Genomic DNA, 24,045 nt, shown 5'->3' on the forward strand with positions numbered 1-24,045 from the left:
TTATTATGGCCGTCAAAAACGCAAAACTTACGTTCGCAGTTTGTAGGCAACCCGTCGACTTCACAGAAAGGCATCTCTAGACTTTCTATGGCCTGTAGAATTTTTGTTTTTGTGAAGGAAAGCAGCAGTTACGTCGCGAACACACATCCTCGCTCTACAGCTCTCTTTAGACAGTACCTGACAACCATGTCAGAATCAGAAAATTATTGCTTTTTCTGTAAGGCAATGCTTTTGCGTACTGCATGCTCCGGATGTAATTGCGATGCCGCAAACGCGTCGTGGCAGCCTTGCTTTAGACAGCACCTATTGCGTGATTATGCATCAAGTCAGCGCGCTGCTGCACCTGCAAAGAGTGTAAACGTTGCGCGCCTGCTGCGTCTTCCAGGAGAGCATCCTCCTGTGCCTGTCGAGTTCCCTGATGGCGGCGCTCGCCCAGCGACAGGGATTCCAGCGCTGGCTCACCCTTGCCTGCCTGCGGTGTCTCGGGGGAAGCCTGCGCTGCCTCCTGTTCTCCCTGATGGCGACCACCTCACTGAGCGCCATGCTCTTGAGCGCGCCGGCGGCCGCCTACGGAGCCATACCCATGGCCGAGACGCTAGCCAAGGAGTTCCTGCGAAAGCCGTCGCAGCCTTCCCCAGCGGTCGCTGGCGCCGGTCAGGCCAACGACGCCGGTGAGTTTCCGCAACTCGCTGGGCTATAACTCACGCAGTGAAAGAGAGAGTGAGAGGTAAAACATTCACCGCCCTTCCCCTGTCGAGAAAATGGGGATAAGCAAAGCTTGTGGCAAGATGACGCTGTCGCAGGCGTTCCGCTTCGTTTGCCCTAAGCTCAAGGTCGGCGGCTCTTCGCTGACGTTTGGCCTCGACATCGTGCTCCCGCAACTCGGGGTCCGCGGCTCTTCGCTGACTTTTCACCTGGGTTTCGGAAGCCCTCACGCTAGAATCGGCACGTCACCGACGAGCCCTTTCCCGAGCGAGTTCGCGGCGCCATTGCTCAAACGCAGCCTGCTCCTCGGCGGATCGCACCACACGCGGCCTTCCCATCCGGGCGCCGAAACTGATCTGAGGCGAGGGTAGCCCAGCGGACCGCGCGCCAACCCCCTTTCCTTTTCGTTCCCTCCCCGAGACACACCAAATGACCCTGATTGGTAGCGCGCGTCACGCGACCCAGTGCCGGCGCAGCTTTCCCCGCACCTGCTCTACTCTGGGACAGCCGGTTTTTTTTTTAGCGTGACACCACCACCACCACCGCCCGCCGCCGCCGCCACCGCCGCCGACACTTGGAGGCAATACAAGCTTCGCTTGAAATAGAAGGCAGGGTTGTTAAGCAGTCAAGAGTCCGGTTGGCTTCCCTGCGCTGGGGGAAGGAAGAAAGTTTGCGAGCGCCCTTAAAGGTGCTGCTTTGTGCTGTTGCTAACACCCTGAACCTTAACACTGTAAAAATTTTATCGAACATAAAGGTGACGTCAAACTACAGTTACAATGAAAGAAGCCACAGTTGACCAGCTGATGCGCACCGAAATATCTGTCGTGCGAGTCTGACAGTGATAGCTTTTAAAGCTTATTTCATGCAGCTTTTGTATTGTCTGTCGCAACATCGCCATGTTTAGTTGCCCCAAAAAGTAGGCAAAATGGAAAGGTTTATTTGCCCCCGTCGCCAATTCAATATTACCGCTTAAGAGTGAAGGCGTTAGGCGTGAGACGAGTACTCAATCTTAAGAGCTTTTACTTAAGAGCTTTTACTTTTACTTATTTTTTACTTGGTATATGACCTTACTGAAAATAAGGACGGATTGCAGAGAAAATTTGTGAAACGGGCATCGCTGAGGCAAGATATTCAAAATTTAAGAAAAGCGTTCCCAGGGAGGCAATGAAAACGATTCTGCTAAATATTTAAACTGCGCGAAGAAGACTAAAGGGGAATAAAAACATTCAGTTTAAAATTTTGCAGAATCTGTGAACCGACTAGCCCAACAGCATGCCTTACCAAAGAAAACTAGGTCGATGTTATGCTGCCCAATTTTACAAGTTATCGTGACTAACCGCCATAGCAATACCGGAGGCAGCAAGACCCGAGGTGGCTTGCAGTGAACTTAGTTACAGGAAAGAATACTCAGATGTGACACATACCAATAACTACAGTTTCGTTTTACTTTCAGGTCCCGTGTATGTCAGCACTCCATGCCTTCTTATTTATTGTTCTTTATGGTTTGGGTGCAGACAAAAAAAGCTTCGCTTTAAAGTAGGAATGACAGAGAGCATGGAAGGATTGCTGGTATTCTTGACATGGTCGAGACTTACAGCATCAAAATCAGTTCTGAAGTGCATGCAAGGAAACATCCAATGCTCTTGTCAATAGATGATTACATGTAGATGGCAGTTTCGTGTTCTGCATTTATATAGTAAAGCCATGATTCTGCCCGCACCTCTCAGCAAAATTCAATCTTGTTTCAGAGCCAAATCCAGGGTTTGGTGGGCAGTCACTCGAGGACCTCTCCTTAGGCGAAGAGCGTGCTGACAGCATTCGGAAGGTGCTCCTGATTGCTGTGGTGCTTTCCGCCATCATGAGCGCCCCTGCTTGTCTGACTGGAGCCTCGGCAAACATGTTCCTCAAGGGTTTTCTTGAGATGTAAGTCCGCAATCTTTAGCAAAGGTCGCTGTTTATCAGTGTTTTCTTTCCAGCGTGCTTGTATGCTTCACGGAGATTTTATTTTCTCTCAAAATAAAATGTTGGCGTACGAGCCATTGAGAGAAATAAGACACCAGAGAAAGAGATGACTGTGTACGTCGGCCATAATCACGTAATTCCATGGCAAGGTAATTTTTGCCGTGAAATAGGGTACCTTAAGCATGTGCATTGTGAACAAGCAAGCCGGCTTTAAGAATACATTTGATGGTAAGATTAGCTTTCAGCTTGACTGTCGGACTAAATTACCTATTTCTTACTTAACCCTGAGCATCGTTGAATGTAAAAATTGTACAAGAACAGTGGTAGTCTATCTATCCGAAACCAAAGTTCATACAAGATGGTCTGTGTGGGTGCATGGGTAAAATATTTACAGCAAAAAGCATTTATGACATAGGACTGTAAAACTAGAAAGCAGGCATTTGACGCACGCTAACGCTCCGCTCAAACGATTTCGTAGCGCTAAAGTAGTACGGAAATCCGAGGGACCTAATGTTTCAATGTTACAACCGTATGCAGAAGCAGCCTAAGTACCGAAGTAGCCCTCTCCTCATGTTTGACATGGTAAAAACAGCTTTTTTTTTTATAAACACAGGGATGAAGATGCAGCATCTTGTAGTTGCTTGCAATGTTGACGCTGCATCCTGGATTTTAATGTAATTTCGCATTATTTGAATCACACTTCACGGTTGCTTATCGCTGTCTGTGGTGACACAACGGCCTCAATAAAATTAGTGTCCATTTTCTCGAAAACTGGTGGCAAGAATATGAATAAATTACTTTCATACAGTTCGGTATGTACCAGACATCACACTCGGGGAAAATATGTCGTGCATTTACGTCATATGGTTACTTTTGAGAAGAATTTGAATATAACGTTCAATATACCGTGTAAGGGGTCTCAGTAAGATAGCTTGTTGCTTGTTTGCTTTTCAGAGAAGGATACCCGAATATGATTACGTTCTCCAGCTGGATCACAGCCAATGCCATCTGCGTGACCACCAACATCATGGGCCTATGGCTGTTCTTCGTTTTCTTATATGTTCGAAAGATGTGAGTGAACTTCGCATTCGATTTCAACTGTCTTCTGTGTAATGAAATTTATTGTGTTCTTTTAAGCGCAGTATGGTGTGTCAGAACGTGAAACAACTATACGGGTGAGGTTGACCCAGTAGGATGAGCTGTCTGTTGCTCCTCTATTCGTTGTTTGTTTGTTTCAACAAACAAACAAACAAACAAACAAACAAACAAACAAACAAACAAACAAACAAACAAACAAACAAACAAACAATAGAACAGAACAGAACAGGACAGGACAGGACAAGACAAGACAGGACAGAACAGAGCAGGACAGGACAGAGCAGGAGAGGACAGACAGGACAGACAGGACAGACAGGACAGACAGGACAGACAGGACAGACAGACAGACAGGACAGACAGACAGACAGGACAGACATACAGGACAGACAGACATGGCTTCTATCACCAAATTTTTGCGCTTTGGGTTCTGTTTACCAACCCCTATTCATTTACCTTTAATTGGCTTTAAACCTGGTATGCATTTTTGCAGGTACAGGTTTCCCCCAACATTTATTGTTGCTTTTGCTTTCAGGAATAAACGGGGAAATAGTCGGGGTGGTATATCTGTCAAACAGCTATGGACGGACGAACGGACGTCCGTCCGAAACGGCGCGATACCGAAGTGGTTAGCGCGTCCAGCCCCTGCAAAGAAGAGGCATGCACCCTCCATCTACCGCCGTCAACCAGGAAACATGGTTCCAGAGGGCGCTTCTGTATATAGACGTATGCGCGACATAGCTCTTGACCTTGAAAAAAAAACCCCACTATTAATTACATCCCATCCCCTTGCCTTTTCATCCATGCATATGGTCAATACCAAGGGTTGATCGTCTCCAAAGAGACAAACAAGCATGTAAAAAAAAAACACCGCATACCCACGGGGGGAATGATGATGAGTGGGCGAAGCTCCGGAGGGAATCATCGGTAAACCGTGAATCTTCCGTGTAATTCGCCCAGTCTCGCCGCTCTAAATCGAACGATTGACTTCCACCAATGACACGCGCCATATGTGACGTCATTCCTATTTTATAACAGCGCCCTTCATTATAATTGCACCATCTCCCGCTTAAGGGGACGCTAGCACAAACGCGTTAGAAACGTGCAGTACTCTCTAGTAAGGGGGAGAGGCCACAGCGTCTTACGCACCCGTTTACACATGCCGGAACGTGCACCGCGTTTGCCGACGCCATAACATGACTGCTGAGAGAGTATAACCCCCGTATTCATAAAGGCTCCTCGACTTGAACTTGACTTGCCACCGCCTTCAACGCGTTTCGAACGCGCTGCCCAAGGCGGTGGCAAGTCAAGTTCAAGTCGAGGAGCGTTTATGAATACGGGGGTAAGGCGGAGAGGCCACAGCGTCTCACACCAGCTTCTTACACGGGCCGTAACGCGCTAGCACAAACGCGTTAGAAACGCGCAGTCTTTCGTTAATGTTGGGTATTTATTGTCATCGTGGTGCGTGTGTCCATGTGCGCTTCGTGGCGTAGTCATTCTGCTCCTGGACGCCGTGCGGTACAGACGCAGAATGGAGGGCTCCTCGAGAGCTGCGACAGCGGCCGATGTTGGCCGTGGTGCACCGTGCTCTGCGTTGCCCAAGGATTACCGTGTAATCTTGCCTCCGTTACCAACAGGTGAAGGACAAAGGCGCGCAGTTGTATTACACTGCGACGTTACTGGACGCCCGTATAGAATCGACGACTTCCGGAAGCCCTTGAAGGATGCTGGAATAATTCAGCAGGTAGGCGGCATTGGTGCATACCAAATGTCTCACGTGTGGCTGCTGAACTTGAAGACAGATGAGGCAAAGCAAGCGCTGCTAGACGCCGGACCGCTACTGGTGAAGAATCGGCCGTGCCTCATTATTGACCCGGCACGGCAAGAGCTCAGGATCAAGCTACACTGGGTCGCTTTCGATGTCACTTCTGAGACCATACGACGAGCCTTTCGAGAGTATGGTGAGGTAAAGGAAGTCATCAGCGATCGGTGGAAGGCGGAGGACTTTGAAGGTGCCGAGTCAACCACTCGTCTCGTGCGTCTTTTTCTGCGTGAGGGTGTCACACCAGACCGCGTCCCGCATCAGATGCGCCTTGGTAGTGGCACTGCGCTTGTGGTTGTACCTGGACGTGCGCCGTTATGGCTTCGTTGCCACAATACTGGACACATCCGACGTGAATGCCGAGTGCCCAGGTGCGCAGCTTGCCGAGCGTTCGGGCATGAGCAGGCTAATTGTACTCGCTCGTACGCCAGAGTTGCCAGCGCAGGCGGAGACGTGGATCGGAGCGAGATGCTCATGGACGAAGAAGAAGCGGAGAGCGTGGCTGCAGTGGCGGCGTCTACCAGCGACGCGGCTACGGCGGTCGCGTCCACCAGAGACGCCGTCTCGCAAGAGAACACGGCCGCAGACGCTCGGGCAGGAGACGCCACTCTGGCAGGTGCATCAACAGTGCAGCACGAAGAAGAGGAAGTTTCACCAGAACGCACTTCGGAAACAGACCTTTCAAAGCAGCAGCCGCCAACAAGCGTGTCTGGGACTGATGGGAAAACAGATGCACTCAGAACTGCACCAAGCGAAGCCGTCGCGCCGCTGGGAGACAATGACTCGACGGACGAAGCTGCAATGGACGCAGAGGCAGCACCTGCGAAGCGTCGACTCAACGAAGCAGGCAAGACATCACGAGACACGCGGCTGCGAGCAATGGAGAGGCGCGAGAACGTGCCCGGAACCAAGAAGCCTCGTGTGGCCAGCCAACAGCGGTCGGCGTCGCTTACAAGCGGCGGCGGCGGCAAGTCGACGCCCTAGGCGTCGACTGGACTGTGGGATACTATACGGCAAGGTATATGGAGGGAACGCCGTAGGCTCGGTCTGGTATCACTCACCAATATGGAGTCCTTGGAGAGGGCGATAAAAATTGCTACACTTAACGACCGTGGGCTTAGTGCCAAGAGGCGGCAAAATCAACTTTACCGCCTAGTAACGGAGCACGACCTCGATATTGTAGCCATTCAGGAGACCAAAGTGGAGGGAGAGGACCAGACGGAGCGTATGGTGCGTCCTTTTGCGAGACGCTATGAAGTTTGTGTTGCCCATGCGGTAGGCTTGTCTTCGGGGTGCATTTTGTTAATTCGGCAGAGCCTTGGTGCTGTAGTGCAGTCGGTGAATACCTGTGAGTCAGGCCGTTTCATTGTATGTGACTTTTCCCTGTCATCAGAAAATTGGCGTGTAATTTGTCTGTACGCACCAACTAAGGCTCAAGAGCGAAGGGAATCTTTTAAAGAAATTGAGTCATACTTGAAGTGTGAGCGCAGACTAATTTTAGCGGGAGATTTCAATTGTGTCCGTGCGGGCCGTGACAAAACCAGTGGGAAGAAACACAATGATGCGAGTACTGCCGTTTTGAGAGATATGACCGCCGAATTTCATCTAGAAGATGTGGGTGAATGTCTTTGCGGCGGAAAATCAGTCATTTTTACTCACTTTCAGGGTGAGCCATGCTAGACTTGACAGAGTGTACGTGTCAGCTGAGTTTATTCCTTTGTGTCGGGATTACAGTGTCACACCTGTTGCGTTTAGTGATCATTGGTTGGTTTCTTTCTGTGTTGGAAAACAAAGAAGGAATAACAAAGTATTTTCTTGGGATCTTAGGAAATTTAATGCAACTTGCTGAAAGATGACGAGTTCTGTAAGCAGTTTCTCGAGGCTATAGATAAAACAACAACTCAAAACGTAGATAGTTGGGAATATAAATGGGAAGTTTGTAAGCAAACAATTAAATTAAAAGCACTTGAAAGGGCCAGTGCTTTGAGAAACGCGGAAAAAGAAATTGAGTCCCGTCTTAGATGGAATCTGCAGCAATTATTGAAAGCGGAAAGTACACAACCCAGTTACTTCTCAGAAGACATAAAAAGCATAAAGCAAAAACTTGAGTTGATAGACCAAGAGCGATACAAGGGAGCATTGATTCGTGCCAGAGCTGAGTACTTGTGCACAGGTGAAATGCCAACAAAACGTGCCTTGGGAGTCGAAAAGAAATATGCTTCACAAAATGAAATAACAGAAATAGAACATAATGGGTCATTGCTTACCAACACGGAAAAAATAGCAAGTTCTTTTTTAGAATATTACAAATTACTGTTTTCTCGTGGTCAAGTTGACGCTGATCGATTCAAAAATGACTTCGTTTCACTGATGCCAACATTAGACGACGAAACCAAGGAAATATTAGAAGTACCCATAACAGTAGAGGAGGTTAAGGAGGCGATTGATCGTTTAAATAATGGCAAGTCACCGGGGCCGGATGGCTTAGGCGCTGCATTGTACAAGGCGTTTAAGGGGGTTATCGCACCAGTTTTGACTGAAGTATACAACGAGGCTTATGAGAAAAAACATCTTCCACCGTCCTTTCTGTCAGCACACACGGTCTTAATACCAAAAACGGAAGACCCAATCAAATTGCGTGATGTTACATCGTATAGACCCATTAGTCTGACAAACATAGATTATAAAATATTAATGAAAGTATTGGCTAACAGGTTGCAGACAGTAATGAAAGATGTAGTCGGTCCGCACCAAATGTGCGGAATAAAAGCAAGGACAATTATGACAAACATACACATAGCATGATCAATCCTTGAATGCTGTGACGCAATGCAACGCAGTGTCGCCATGCTGCAGGTTGACCTTGAGAAGGCATTCGACCGCGTGCCGCATGACTTGCTTCTATCTATACTTGATTATGTGAATGTAGGCAATGTGATCAGCGAAGGTGTGCGGATGGCTTACGCCGGATGTGCAACGAGGCTGATAATAAACAAATCAGTAGGAGAGCGCATACCGGTACAGCGCTCAGTAAGACAAGGGTGCCCGTTATCACCGCTTCTCTTTTGTATATATATTGAACCTTTTTGTCTAAGCGTAATTAGGAACGAAGCGATACGAGGATTCAACTTATATAAGGCCGAGGTCAGCCTTCTTGCTTACGCTGATGACATTGCAGTTTTCTGTGTTGATCATGAAAGTGTAATGCACACTGTCAATGCTGTAACAAGTTTTTGTCAGGCAAGTGGTAGTGCTGTAAACTGGGACAAGTGCCTTGGGTTTTGGCATGGGGAATGGGACGTTGCTCCCAGGGTGTTTATGAACATTAAATGGCAAGAAACACCAACAAAATACTTAGGTGTGCCTCTGCAGTGCTACTGTGACAGCGAGCCTTGGAAAATACAAACAGAAGTGTTGCGTGACAAAGCACAGAAATGGAGAGGCTGGGATAAGTCCATTTTCGCACGGGCCACGACTTGCAACATATTTCTCGTAAGCAAGCTATGGTATGTAATGCAGGTCTTACATTGCAGCACTTAAATGTACAAAAAATGCACAGAGTGTTCGCGGTCTTTATTTGGAGCTCTGTATGGGAAAAAACGAGCCGTACAAATCTGTTTAAAAGAGTGCGTGATGGTGGGCTTGGTTTAGTACATCTGTATGTAAGACAACTTGTCAGTCGATATGTTTTTCTCCGAGATGTAGATGACACGTTTCTCAGAACTATGATTCAACTAAGGCTGGGTAAAGTGCTACCGGAATTTGTTGTGTCTTCGGTGTGTGAGCAAGGACCAGTACGGGGATATCTAAAAGAAGTAGTTACATCTTTCCGTTTCTTATCGGTACGCTTTTCTTTGCAATACTTGACCGAGGTGTCACGTAAGAAACTGTATAAAGACCTCGTTGATGTGTTATTTCCAGTGCCATTGTACCGTGAATTATACTGTGTAGGCCCAGGAAAAGATGTCTTGAAACGCGTTAAAAGAATGCTTGTTGCGCCAGGGGTTAAAACCTTTTTTTTAAGCTGCACACGGGAACCTTACCCGTTAAAACATGGTTAGAAGATAGGGGTTTATTTGTTCCGTGGGGTACTAACTGTTTATTATGCAAAAAACCAGAGACCATTGAACACGTGTTTTTAGATTGCTGGAGCGGGGTGTTCTTCTGGGACATCTTACAGAGAACTCTGAAAAAAGAATTGCCATTAAATCCGCATGGAATTCGTTATCTCACGGTTGAAAACGACGATGGCGTGCCTTTTGATCTTGTCATGCTCCTGGGCCTGCACAGCATATGGCGAACGCGGACGGCTGCACACAATGCAGATATTGATGTGCGACCCGTTCGCGAACATTTTTGCGAATCTGTGTCCCATTTTGTCGAAGTGCAGAAGGTGCAGACGTTTGTACCGGATTGGGTTCCTAGATTGGAACTTTTGTTGCACATGCCGAAATACTGATTACATGTAGTCAGCAAACAGCTGACGGTTCACCGATATAAGATCCTGTTAGTATGTTCTTCTGCGCTCGTCAGATCTGTGACATACGAGGCAATAAAGAAAAAATAAAAAGCTTCGTGGCGTAGTGGTTAGCGCCGCGCGTTCGGAAGCGAGGGGTCCCTGGTTCGATTCCGCGCTACGGACACAACTTTCGGAATTTTTTTTTCATAAAAGTAGACGTGGCTGCCTACTACGACGACGACGACTACTACTACTACTACATACTACAGAGGAGGGACAGACCCACACCCTAAGGAGCTTCGCCCCTAAAAATAATAATTTTTTTACCCGAAGACGGAACATTGAAAGCGATAGCAAGGTTTAAGGCAAAACTACACGTACGTTTGCCGCCGCGCGAAAGCCCGCACCCGTGCTCCTTGCGTTTGCTGCGCTTCGCGAAGAATGGCGGTTTTAACCGGCAAGACACGCTTGGCTCCCTATTAAAGCGTTAGCTTTAAGGGTCCCGTTACGCAGAAATCACGGCGTCGCCGGCGTTGACCGTGAGTGAAAACTGACTACCAATCGCTAATCGGCCGCGTGCGCCGCTCGGTTCCTTGCAGCACCACCAGATGGCGCTCGCCTGCGCGCATCCGCGGCATCTGTGGCGCCGGCAGTGCTGGAAAAAAAAAGAAAAAGAACCAGAAAGCTCACCTTCGTGTGTAGCGTTGGCCGCAAGCATTTCCCGCTAAAGATTACGGTTGCATAAGCTGCGGTTGCCGGGAAGCTTGCTGTCTTACTCCTAAAGCCAAAGCTTAAGCGTCTCCCAAGTGTTTTTTTTGCCTTGGTAGGCAGCGTTTCGTATTTTTGTAAGGCAGCCAGAGCACCGATATTTGTCTGGAGAAAATACAAGGTAAATACACCTCGTAGCGAAGCTTCCATAGCAGCCCATACGTTCAAAACATGGCGGCTTATCGGCGGTTCATGGGGCTTAGCGCCATCTGTGTGAGGAGGGAACACTTCCGGCGGAAGAAAAAATAATTTGACGTCATATCCGCTAAAAACAGAAGTGACGTCATTTTGTTCTCATAGGCGGGAAATTTGTTTTCGGAGGCCTGCCATTAGAGCTGTATATTAAAATGCCCCGCCATTCGACTTGATGGGCGTTCCGAGCTTTCAGCGCCGAAAGCAATGCAGGAAAAGGTCAGCCGTACGGGTGTCGAAATCGCATCGCTGCACAGAACATACTTTCTTTGGATGCAGACGAACGCTTTGGGCATAGATTGCGTAGACGGCATGCTCGTCCTTTCATCGGACATCAAGCGCGTCGACCAGCGCTGTCGCACGAAAACAACTAAAGTAAACAAGTATGTGACGGTCGCAACTCACTACTTTTGACTGCACAGGTTAAGAAACAATAAAACTACCCGCGTCTCCTAATTCAGACAAACATCGACATGCAAAACAACACAACAGGTGAGGGGGCGTATTGTAACAGGTGAGGGGGCGTATTGTGACAGGTGAACTTTGCGAGCGCACCTTTCCACGCCCTCCAAGAGCTGCATTGCATTTTAAGTGATATAGCGGCGTCAACGCCCGCCGCTATCGATGGGCGCTCTCACGGTGGGCGCTGAAAAAAGGTATTTATTGATAATGATCAATAAAATAGAGTTGTGTCTTCTTTTCTCGCCATGCGTATATAAAATGGATCAGGAATCTTATTTTCGTTGAATGAATCTAACTGCATCTCGGTTTAATTAAAAAATACTTTTTTCTTTCCCAGTGTTTATTCCCTCCAAACATAGTCGCGTTTCAATCGCTGCTCCCATAACCCCCCTTGCTGATGTCGGTGACAATTGGTTCTGAACTGCTTTTCGCCCGAAGCTTCGCGACCTATGTGGATCGACCTTGGAAAATATGCCTGTTCGCACCGCGTTTCGATGCCTACGATCTGCCCGCACCATCTGCGCATGCGTAGGCGCGCCGGCGCGAGATTTCGCGTGCCGTCAAGCGTACGCGTGTCGTTTGGCCATTTAGTGTTGCGCTGAAGGCGTCTTAGTAAACTGTAGTGATGAGAAGCGCTGTCAGTGCGTTGCAGTGTCGATGGTGCGACGCCTAACACTGGAACGCACTCACAGCGCTTCTCATTACGCCAGTTTCTGACACACACACACACACACGCACACGCACGCGCACGCGCACGCGCACGCACGCACGCACGCACGCACGCACGCACGCACGCACGCGCACACGCACACACGCACACACGCACACACGCACACACACACACACACACACACACACGCACACACACACACACACACACACACACACACACACACACACACACACACACACACACACACACACACACACACACACACACACACACACACACACACTCTATAACATATATAATATGTACATATACGTGTATATTATATGCGTATTATATGTGTAAAATACATATCTATACAGGGTGTCCCAGCTATCACGCAGCACGATTTAAAAAAAGAGGAACGGCGTTACGCGAAGCAAGCCTAGTGCGTATTGTTTCCAGTACAGTAGAGTAGCCGCGAGTATTTTTTTCGTTACTGAGATTTAATTAGGTAGTTGTAATTTATTATCTAACTCGAGAAGTAGTGTCCTAATTATCAAAGTGTCAATGAGAAAGTTGTAGAGCAACATGACAAACTCCCGATACAGCTCTCTGTTGCTCAATACGTGCTACATAAATGCGTTTTTCCGAGTGTGAAAGAAGCCCACGAATACGCAGAGAATTGCCCCACGACTGGCCGCTCGAGGCACTTTGCGTGGATTTGCGGGCTTCTTTCACGCTCGGAAAACACTTTTATGTAGCACGTATGGAGCAACAGAAAGCTGTATCGGTAGTATTTCATATATATATATATATATATATATATATATATATATATATATATATATATATATATATATATATATGACGCGCACGCACGCCAACACGCGCTTGCGTCATGTCAGCACTACAGGGGACCATGCAATTCATAGGTAGGGAGTAAATTGGCATTATTTTTGTGCTAGTGAAGGTGTCCGCCCTTTTTGTTTTTACGCACAAGGAAGGGTTACGTTAGAGCATACTACGTTAGAGCCATACTACGACCCATCAGAATGTTTTGTTGTTTGAAAGAGCCATATAAAATGGTGTTAAAATTCTTGGAAACCATGTGTATAGAAAAATCGCGCGTGCTCCATATGCCCCGTATCCATAATCCTATGTGATCCTATGAGGTCGTCTATGAAAACCTGTATGTGTCATCATAAACCCATATTATCATATAGGATTATGGTAGGGGGAAATATGGGTCTTATCTAATAGGGATTTCCAATACAGCTAAATTCATAAAGGCGAAACAATGCAACAGACCTAATAAGACAGGTGCGTTCCCGTGAAAGTCAATTCTTTTTTTGCAGCGTGCAGAGGCGCTAAAATAGGTGAGACAAGACAGACCACTTTAGGAACATGGGCCGAACTCGCAAAGCTTTTTCATTTGTCAGTGCTCTTTGTTATTAGCTGGACGCGTTCGATAATAATACGTCCGGCTTCAGTAGTGGGTGGAGAGTACTCACAAACAATTCGAACCTAGGAGGTTTTGTGAATATGGGCGCATAGGTAGGCAAACTCACACGTGCTGGTGTTGTCTGCTTTGATCCCAAGTTCGGGTGTCCATTTCTGACACTTAGGAGCACAACACGGCGTGCTTCAACACCATGGCATGATATTCTGCTCCCTGGATATATGCAGCTGCGATTGGACATGCTTGATTACGCAGCGGTTGGCTTAAACTTTCGAAGGCGGATTAGTGTAGTGTACAGTAGATGGTTAACTAAGCGCAAATGGTGGTCGTGCTGCTGCATGATTGTTTCGCCGCATCTCGTTTCAGCGAGCGAGTGGAACCAGGCTTCCAAGACGCAATGCGGACCGCCGTTCGTGCTGTGGTTGCGGCGGGAACCGAGCACGTGAAGTACGATCGCGCACTTGTATCTCGTTTTCCTTTTTTTTTTGCTCCTACATACCACTGATCTCTACATTAGGGGGCGTGGTACATGCTCGAGTGACATTTTTTCACGTCTTGTATGCATATGAATAACAGTCGGACCGGGACTAAAGTGACTAAAGTAAAGGTTTCGCGAATAACGAAACATACGTTGTTACACGCGTCATGGTTTTTTTCAGTAGCTGTGACGTATACTGCTGCTGAGGTTGAGGTCGTGCGTGCGATTCTCGATAGAAGCGGCCGTATTTCCATAAAGGCTAAATGCAAAAAAAAAAAAAAAATGTGTATCATGGTTTGGATGCATTTGAAGTAACCACATGTGGTCAAAATTATTCCGGCGAATAACAGCAGTCCAGAAGAAGGACAGTGGGATGCGAAAAGTGCAAGATTCATGCACTCCTTTGATTTTTCTTTCGTGCATGGACGAAATTCGTGTCAAACTTTCTCGCGCTTTTGTTACTAGTGCAGCAAGGCTATAGCTTAGTTTTCATTTGTTAAAGATGAAGGCGCGTGTAAGAAAACGTACTCGCTGAAAAAAAAAAAAAGGTTTAATGGGCAAGGCATATTTGACATCACCGAAGAAAACAGGAATCCGAAAAGCAAAAGATCACTGTGTTATTGCATTTATACCGTGCTCGTTCCATTATTTCAGCTTGTAATATATAGATTTTTTGTGTTAACGCTGAAAACATACCTTGAATGTTACTCGATGATACCGTCAAGTGATATTCAAGGCATGTTTTGACATTATTAGAGATGAATTATTTTTACGTGCTGAGAGGCGGAACACGCGCGATATCAATTGAATAGCACAGTGATCCCTCTTCATTTCACTGATGTCGAGTTTACGGGCGCGTCCCAATGCACGAACGCGTTTATAACGGACAGTGATATACAATAAACGATATTTGTGGCAAAATGTTTTCAGCTCAGCGGAATTTTGTGATATGTAGAGTTCATGCTGAAGTGGCTAACCTTAAGAGTCTCTTTAGTGCCATCTTATTTGAAATTTTTATTGGACGACAACGATTCCACAGTTCTTTTTATCCCTATGTTTTCAGGCCAAGAGAAGGAGTCGTGATTGTAATATACGGAGTGGTCCTCTTGATGGTGTACTTTGAGTGGTCAGACTACGGGCTCGGCTTGGCAAAGCTTCTTGGCCTGACCAAGTAAGCCTCCGTTTATATCCTTGTAGGGGCGCGCCCTAAGCGCGCTCCCGATTGCAGCGCCAACACAGCATTGCGCAAGACGCGCGAAATAAACCCAGATTGTGCATCTCTGCGTTCGTTGTGTGCTGACGTGCGTCCCGCCGCTCGTATACAGGCGGCGTTCAATAGGCGTCGTATATCGCGACCACTATATCCCAATTCCATCCTAAGAACATTACTCTTGCCATAACTCACAATAACCTATTAATGTGTATTAATATGTCATGAGAGCTGTACGAATGATGTCACCTTAACCCCTACGACTCATTTCAAACACTTGCCCCTCAGTAAGCAGTCAAAAGTTCACAGCTTTGGGAAAACTGCATTTTGTAGTTCGTTAAGTGAACGTTGATCGAACGGCTACCATATTGCTTCATTGTGTAATGAGATCGCACTAAGGCGGTACGGCTATAAAATTCGCTTATGAATTCATATGGCAAGCGTGTTTGGTCACAATAAACAGATGTGTACAGCCTTATTTATGTAAAAAAATTCACAGCATATCCACGGGGTGAATGATGATGAGTGGGCGAAGCTCCGGTGGGAATCATCGGATCTCCCGCTTAAGGGGACGCTAGCACAAACGCGTTAGAAACGTGCAGTACTCTCTAGTAAGGGGGAGCGGCCACAGCGTCTTACGCAGCCATTTACACATGCCGGAACGTGCACCGCGTTTGCCGACGCCATCACATGACTGCTGAGAGAGTATACCCCCCGTATTCATAAACGCTCCTCGACTTGAACTTGACTTGCCACCGCTTTGGGCAGCGCGTTGAGGCGGAGAGGCCACAGCGTCTTACACCAGCTTCTTACACGGGCCGTAACGCGCTAGCACAAACGCGTTAGAAACGCGCTAGAAACGCGGCCTTTCGTTAATGTTGGGTATTTATTGCCATCGTGGTGCGTGTGTCCATGTCCGCTTCGTGGCGTAGTGGGCTAACGCCGCGCGCTCGGAAGCGAGGGGTCCCTGGTTCGATTCCGCGCTACGGACACAACTTCGGAATTTTTTAACGACGATAGTCTTTCTTGGGGAACTTAAACGCTGAAAATTTGGTCTGTCTGTCTGTCTGTCTGTCTGTCTGTCTGTCTGTTTGTCTGTCTGTCACCCGATTCAGCCACCCGGCCAAAGTTGGACCACTTGCTTACCGCCCACGCTACTTAAACTGGTACGGCTGTTCATACTTGTGAACGTTATCGATCACAAAGTAAATATTACGCATATCTGAGGCGCAACATCACTAGGTAAGTATTAGGAGGTGTGTTCCTTTAATAGAAAATACATAGATACGTAACTCTAAAGGACCCTAGTTTCTTAAGCTGCGCTGAAAATGCCATGCTATGCGCGCAGACGAACGACGTTCCCCGACTGCGCGCCGACGAGCGCCCTCTGCCATGGAGGAAGGAAACCCTCTGCACAAGCTCATGTTTCCCGATGTATTGCCAGATGGCATCCATGTCTCAAGCAGCGCCTCCTCAATTTTATCAATGCCAGCCAGATGCGACCGATTCAACATAAAGGAAGCGCTGTCTGAGGCAGGGCAAAACATAAATGGCCACTTGATGAAATAATGCGGTAAAATCAAATCTGTTCAAACAAACCTTCATGCCAGGACGGAAATGGTACGAGAACAGCATCACGGGTGGCCGCGGATCAGACCAGCACTCATGTAGTACGGCCGGCAGAAGACTATCGTCTTTCGACGACATTTGCAGCGAAGCACGCAGATACGCGGCAAATTTTTTCTCATTTTTCTCAGACTGGTTACACACTACTACTACGACGACGACGACGGGGACGAACTGGTGCCGCTATAAGGAACTTCGCCCCTAAAAAAACATAGCAACAACGTTGCTGAAATCTAAGATGCACTAAAATATTTGAAGAGAATTCGGCTATTATTCAACATTCCCTGAAATATAGCGCCCGTTATTTAGCAAATATTTCCCGCACTCCTATTCGCAATTTCGCCTTATTTCGAGGTTATACGATTCACTGGTAGCACAAAACGCTTCTTGCTGCCTCATAAAACGAGGCTTCCTTCATTGCATGGCCACTGCTCTAATCTCGTTCATCGTTCACATAACTTGCAAGTTTGCTGGTAACTATTGTAATCCAGTGAGAAACGCCGAGGTTTATCTGCGTAATCAGTGTCACTGCATTCCGTCACGCATCGATGATATTGTGCCGATAAGCCACATTATGATGTTGTTGCCTGTCGCTTACACTTCCACTTTTCTTCGCTTCCAGATGGATCGATGAAACGACACCCTTCGTTGTTGCGCTTATCCTCGTGCTCATTATATTACCGTCAGTGACGTCCAGCGGCTACGAAAGAATTGCGTTTTGGGCTGAAGTGGAAATGGCAATACCGTGGAGCACGCTACTCGTCATGGGTTCGGGATTCGCTCTCACGAAGGCCATGCAGGTATACAGAAACGTCTCCTTAGAACTGTCAACATGTCATTGCCATACAATCATCTACTATAGGATATATAAGGTCATTACAAGTCTCAGTCAACCAAAAAAAAAAACACCGAGAATAGAAGTTGACGTACATTCCGGGCTTAACGTAATAGTTCAGTGGAAACCCTCTAGGTGGAGAGAAGTAATTAAATGCAAAATGAGACATCCACTCCAATCGTAGTAATTGCTCCATGAGGAAACCCAAACGGGTTCCTCGAAAGAATACGGGTTCATTTGTTTTTGGCGAACTCGTATCGACTTCCTTTGTAGCAATTGCTACGATTGGGTGGATGCCTCATTTTCCATTTTGTTTCAGGTTTAGCGTGAACACAATGGCACGCGATGGAGACAGGCCGGAGCGTTTCCCTCGGTCTCCTTCTGTTCTGGCGTTTGCGGCAAAATATTAAATGTGAACCATAACTTGCCCTTTACCGTATCTTGCTGAAGGCGCCCCCAACTGTTTTCTTGCCTGTTACCCCAGTGGTCGCTGTAAAACTTTGGAAGCAGATTGTGGCTTGCATCCACCCAGCCAGTAGAACGGCTTAGAAAATAGTTTCAACACGTTTGTAGCGGCATATAGCTGTTTCATAAGCCGAAAAATAAGGATAAATTGAAAGATTGTTGAGTTAACGACCGGACATTAACTCTGGTCTTCCCCACTTCCAAATTTCAAGCACAGGTGGTGCCACAGGCTATTTGACATTAATTTCATTTAGATTAAAGTTCCTTAGCGTGCACTCTCAGAAAAAAAAGCGTAAGGTTTATGGAAATAGCCGGGAAAATATGTTTTGCCCACCTTTAGGATTGCGCAATGAATACTATTTCTTTTTGTCTCGCGCTTCCGTGTTTGCAGAAGACGTCCCTGGTGTCCTTCCTGTCGTCCAGCGTCCCAACAAGGCCGCAGCTGTCGCTGACTTTCCTGCAGGTGGTGCTGTGCATCGTGGTCTCCCTAGGCGCCGAGTTGCGCGGGGGTGTCGCGCTGTGCTGCGTCGTCTCGCCCTTTGTGCTCAAGCTGTGCGAATCGTTTCACGTGAGTTAGGCTGAATCCAGAGTGGTCGTGTCTATTTCTCGGCACGACCGCTTATGCTCGCCGTCACTCGCTCGGGATCCCATCCTTAAACTACTGGACAGCGCAATGGGCAGTCGTGAAGAAAGTTGCGTGACAACTGGTGCTTTTTTTTCTCGAAAGAAAAGAATAAAAGAATAACCTTTATTATAGGCTTAGATGTATCGTTTCATTTTGCAGGGAAAGGGGATTAGACATCGGCGGAAGGATATCGCGCGCCCAGTCAGGCAGCGCACTCCGGCAGTGAAATAGTTCAAGTACTTTTTTTAGGGGCACGACCATTGAGTGACACTCTTGTTTCTTGCGCAGTACTTCCGGTTCACCTCCTGAGACAACCGGGGACGAAATTCAGAAAAATAGTAAAGAAAAATAATACAGACAAAATTCATGGTTTTCATTGTAGGTATGATATCGGAGCATAACTTTAGTTACAAGTTGAGTTACTGAAGTGTCTGGTATAATTAGAATTAATTAGAAATCACTGATTACCGCACAGCAATGCACGGAACACCAACGCCGAGGTTCTAGTGCCACTAAGAGACACCTAAGTCAAAGATGAGGGCCGCCTACCCTCTTGTTTAGCGTTTTCTGGAAGGCACGCGAGCACCGGCGATTACGCTGGAACGTTGGACGAGTCATGTTTAAAGCCGACGCACTTGACACGCAGATCAGATTTTCGACAATCACCGACTTTGCTCGCCGCTATCATTGTGCTTGGGTGCTACTTATTTTGATTGGCACAGGTTCGCCCATTAAAGCGTTAAATTTGTAAATCACAGTTTCGACACTCTGTCGTTTTTCAGCGTCACTGCAACGTCACAGTATTACCGGTGAAGTCTTTTTATTCCTTTCACGAGCGCAGTGGCATCCCCTGAGGCTTCTGATACCCGTCACGCTGTGCTGCTCCATGGGGCTCTTCTTCTCCGTGTCCTCACCGGCCAACAACCTGCTCATGGCCAAGGAGCGCATCAATCTCAGCAACCTGGTAGCACGACCTCTTTTTAGTGACGAATGATTCGACCACCACATGATTGTACCGGCACTATCGTATTCGGCAGAAACTGGAAGCTTTAAAAAAAAAAAAAGCCTGAGACGAAGTTAAGGGCTGCGCAACGAGCGTCGAAACGGCAAATGATAGGCGTTAGGTTAAGAGACAAGAAGTCCGCGGTGTGGATAAGAGAGCAAATTTGGAAAGCGGATATCTTAACTGTGAAAAATGGGGAGGAAATGAAGTTGGGCAGGCCGTGGTATGCGTACGGAAAATAACCGGTGGTGAAGAATGGGTGCCAAGAGAAGGGCAGCGCAGTCGAGGACGGCAGGCAACTAGGTGGTGCGATGAAATGAGGAAATTTGCAGGCATAATATGGCATCAGCTGGCGCGGGACAGAGGTAAATGGACATCGTTGGTGAGGTGATTGTCCTACGGTGGACACATAATAGGCTACTGCTGATGCAATTGACTAACGACAACATTCATAAGGCCGGCTTGACTCGATATACTCCTCGAATTTACCGAAGTGGCGAGCACCGTTGAGCTTCTATCAAATCGTTAGCGCCGTCTCAGAAGCCCTCGTCGGTAAATCCGGCGATTTGGAGTTTCTTGAGTGAGACTTATCCGTTTCAGAGCCTTTGATTAGGACACTGAGTGCTGATAACTAAACTTAAGCGGCGGCGCTTACAGAGGACCCTCACCGAGGACCCATGCAAGACACGCGACTTCAGTCGTATAACGGCGCTGTCTGTACCACGTGGCCTGTGAAATTGCAACGGAGCGTCTTATTACAATCTCGGGGGTCACGCTCTATCCGCTCACCGAAGTCGAGATAGAGCCTATTGTTGAGAGCGATTGAGGACGGCATTATTACCGCCTTTTCCTGCAAAGATTTTGCTCCACGACTGTTCTGCCCAAAATTCAGTTTCGCCCAAATTTCAGCCTCATTTTTTTCGTAATAGTGCAAGTAACGCGAAATAGAAACAACAGAAAAACAATATCTTATAGTGCAGTTTACATAACGCAGTGAGATAGGAGTGTTGACTCGGCTGATTATCAGTCCAAATAATGTCCTGCTCATTCAAGATTCTCAGAAGAAGACAAACACGAGAGCCTGTTTTTTTCTCAGTCTTATCTCGGGTCCAACCATAGCTAATGTATTGCGCGATAGGCAAGTCGGCGCTGCTGTCTGCTTTCCTTCATCGGTTATAAAAAATCTATCATCTCGCGGTTGCTTCAGTTCTGTGAAGGTTCGATTCAGAAACGCTGGTTTACTTAAAGCACTGTGCACTGCTCTGGATTTCTGCATTTCTTATACTGAATCGAAATATCTGCTTTTTTGTGGAGATGTGCACGAATAGTATTTTTGTAAAGTTTTATGAATAATATGAGGACCCAGCTATAAATTATGCGACTGTAAGGCAATAAATTTTGGTGTTTCTTTTCAAATGGAGCTTATTTCATATAAGTTGGTGCAGAGTTCGTTTCACGAAGGCAGTGTCTGCACTTAATCAATATTTTAACACGCAAGAAAAAGTTGACTACAAACTAAGGCGACCACTTAACGTCGCTCGCTGATTGCATACATAAGGGCAAGATACTTGAAGGTGCGCGTTTTGCATGCCTGCCTCGTCGTCTCGTGCAGTCAGCCGAATAGCAAATGCAGGAGCACTATAACGTAAAATGATTCCAAACAGTTTCGATTCCAAACACCTGACGTCAAATTTACGTAACCACCGACGCAAGCATCGGGCGGTGACCCGCAGCGTTGTCTGAACAACCCAATCAAGCGCACTCCTCGTTTATAGGAGGTCACCTTTGTTCGCTTTCAAATCCTATAACAGTGTCTACACTCAGCCTTTCTCTTATCTAATTGGCTGACAAGAGTCGAGGAGCACGCTCTAGTGGAGAAGGCTTCGATGGGGCCGAACCAGCACAATGAAAATAGATAACCGCATGAAGAGGGTGGTGCCGGATTCTCCGATTGGTCCGCTTCGCCTTACTTAGCTTGCCGTGGCTGGTAGAAAATCACGGCGGCGTGCAACGGAAGGATAAGAATGCCGCTAGAACGGATCCTCAGCAAGGAAGAGTTGGCAGAGTGATGTCGTATGCATGCCGAAAGGGCTCGATAACGTTTTACTGCCACGCAAAAAGGTTTATCATGCGCAAATAAATACATGCTCACCGGCAGGTGCGAGTAGCGAGGGCCTGAGTGATCGGCGGGCAGCCATCTTACATTCCTTTCCGAACGGGGCAGTCTGTGGCTATTCAGAAAAATGTTCAGTTTTGTTCGGCATATTAACGCATTTTTTTTTCGCGTATACGTCACTTTGGCGTGGTGAATTTTCGCGGTTTTGTGAGGTCGCGTGACAGACAGGTGAAGTGGGCGTAGCCAGAATACATTGGACCAATAGCAGAGGGCTAATGGTGAAAAGGGGTCGAATAAAGAATGATTATTTTTCTTTTGTGTGGTTTAATCATGCATATTCAGTGTGTACGCGTTATATCAGATAGGGAGCTATCGCGGTTTTCGTAACGTCGCGTGACAGACAGGCGAAGTTGGGAGTGGCCCGAAAATGTTTTGACCAATCGTGGAGGCTGATTGCAGAAATTGGAATCAAAACAGTTTGGAATCATTTTAAGGTATAGCTCCCCAGGGTGAACCACCTTGGGGACTCAGTGCCTATATGGCGTTCTGCTGTTGAACACGAGGTCGTGGGCTGGACTCCCACGGTGCGGCAGACGTATTTTGATGAAGGCAGAATGCGTAAAACTAGCATGCCGACTTGTGCCCTCATTTAAGATCAATATAGAACGTTTCCCCCACTACTCTGTCTGCATAGCCCGTACGTGTGTTGTTTCGGGGCGTTAAACCCCACGACTTGATTAGATTTCTTCAAGTAGTCCTAGCTGACTGTGGTGCAAACGTGCTTCTACGGGTCTTCCACTTCAATGGAGCTTCTGCGGTGCAGCGATTCGATTCGATTCGATATGTCCATTCCTCGTACGCTCGAGAAGAGGCGGGCACTGAAGGCACGTGTCCTGACAGAGGACCCTGCTTGCTAGACAGTTTCGCATCGGCATACGTGGTAAAGGATTGCGTTCCCAGCAGCCTTCACTACAAAACTCAAATCAACGCGCCTTTTAAGCAAATTGCAATCAGAACATAAATAACACTATCACAAGTAAAGAAAATTATTAACATTTTACAATAACACATATTCCGATGGTACATACTTTACATTCATGAAAAACAAAACTGTAAACAAAGTTTTGCAGGCCAGGATGGTTACAGGTTAAACACCTAGCCCGCAAGCTAAAACGTATGTCATGGGCTACCGCATGTAAATTTGTTAGTATTGACGCACCATGTAATATGACGTCTGCGAACAATGACGCTCTGTGATTGTGTTTTTCGACTTCGAACCCTCTTTTTGGAGGTGTGTGATTGCTTATGTATCCTTCTTATTTTCTTTTTCAGGCAGTGTCCGGCTTGTTCGCCCATCTCACTTTCGTGACTACGGCTATAACCATGACGAACACCATAGCCCCGACAGTGTTCAATATAACCACCCAGCCGATGAGAGGGAATCCGTGAGCCACACGGGATTGCGCGTTGTGCGTTTTCACATAAAAAGCAGCTTTCTCCGCTTGTTGTGTGGCAGTTAAGCAACAGCAGTGACTTGATGCTCGTTATTGTTTTCAACGGACGCACATGCACGAAACTGATCGCAAACATTACTGAGAATAGCACGAATGAGACGTGTCATCCCTACTGAAAAAACCCCGTATTCTCCATAACTCCTATATCCAATAACATGCTATGACATATGGAAAAAACTGGTTTTTATATGGGATCCTGTATGCTTCATATCGGATTATTGGATATGGGAGTTATGGGGCATATGGATTTTTCGGTAGGGATGTTGAACATGGACACCAAAGTTACATCTATAAGCACCGTCACCTAGCATGCTAGCAGCCGGTTGCAGAGCAGACGCACACAATACGTTCTGGAGATCCTCATGCATGGATGTGAGTTCGTGCGTGTGATCTTGCATTTTTGCAAAAACCATTTACAACGGGCTCTGCATGAAATGAGCGTAGGCAATAATGCGGCCACGAAAGGCACGAGTACCAGAACGGTTCAATGCGGTTCACGTTATTAATTACGCTATTAATATGCACATACCAAGAAAGTGCAGAGGTTATGTTAACACCAAGGTATTTGTTAAGATTGTACGGATTCTCTCACATTGT

At 47.0% G+C, this 24,045-nt stretch overlaps 1 protein-coding gene across 1 annotated transcript; it reads left to right on the forward strand.

Annotated features, from left to right (window-relative positions):
- The first annotated feature begins 391 nt into the window (after window positions 1-391).
- On the forward strand, window positions 392-23,542 carry LOC119448821 (solute carrier family 13 member 3-like). The gene is made up of 9 exons (XM_037712036.2): window positions 392-671; window positions 2,454-2,628; window positions 3,622-3,738; window positions 13,943-14,023; window positions 15,118-15,225; window positions 17,513-17,690; window positions 18,582-18,758; window positions 19,657-19,779; window positions 23,267-23,542. The coding sequence occupies exons 1-9, from the start codon at window positions 419-421 to the stop codon at window positions 23,381-23,383; spliced, it is 1,329 nt and encodes a 442-aa protein (XP_037567964.2). The 5' UTR covers window positions 392-418; the 3' UTR covers window positions 23,384-23,542.
- The last annotated feature ends 503 nt before the right edge of the window (window positions 23,543-24,045 follow it).

The sequence above is a fragment of the Dermacentor silvarum genome, chromosome 4 (assembly GCF_013339745.2).
Source record: "Dermacentor silvarum isolate Dsil-2018 chromosome 4, BIME_Dsil_1.4, whole genome shotgun sequence".
Lineage (NCBI taxonomy): Eukaryota > Metazoa > Arthropoda > Arachnida > Ixodida > Ixodidae > Dermacentor > Dermacentor silvarum.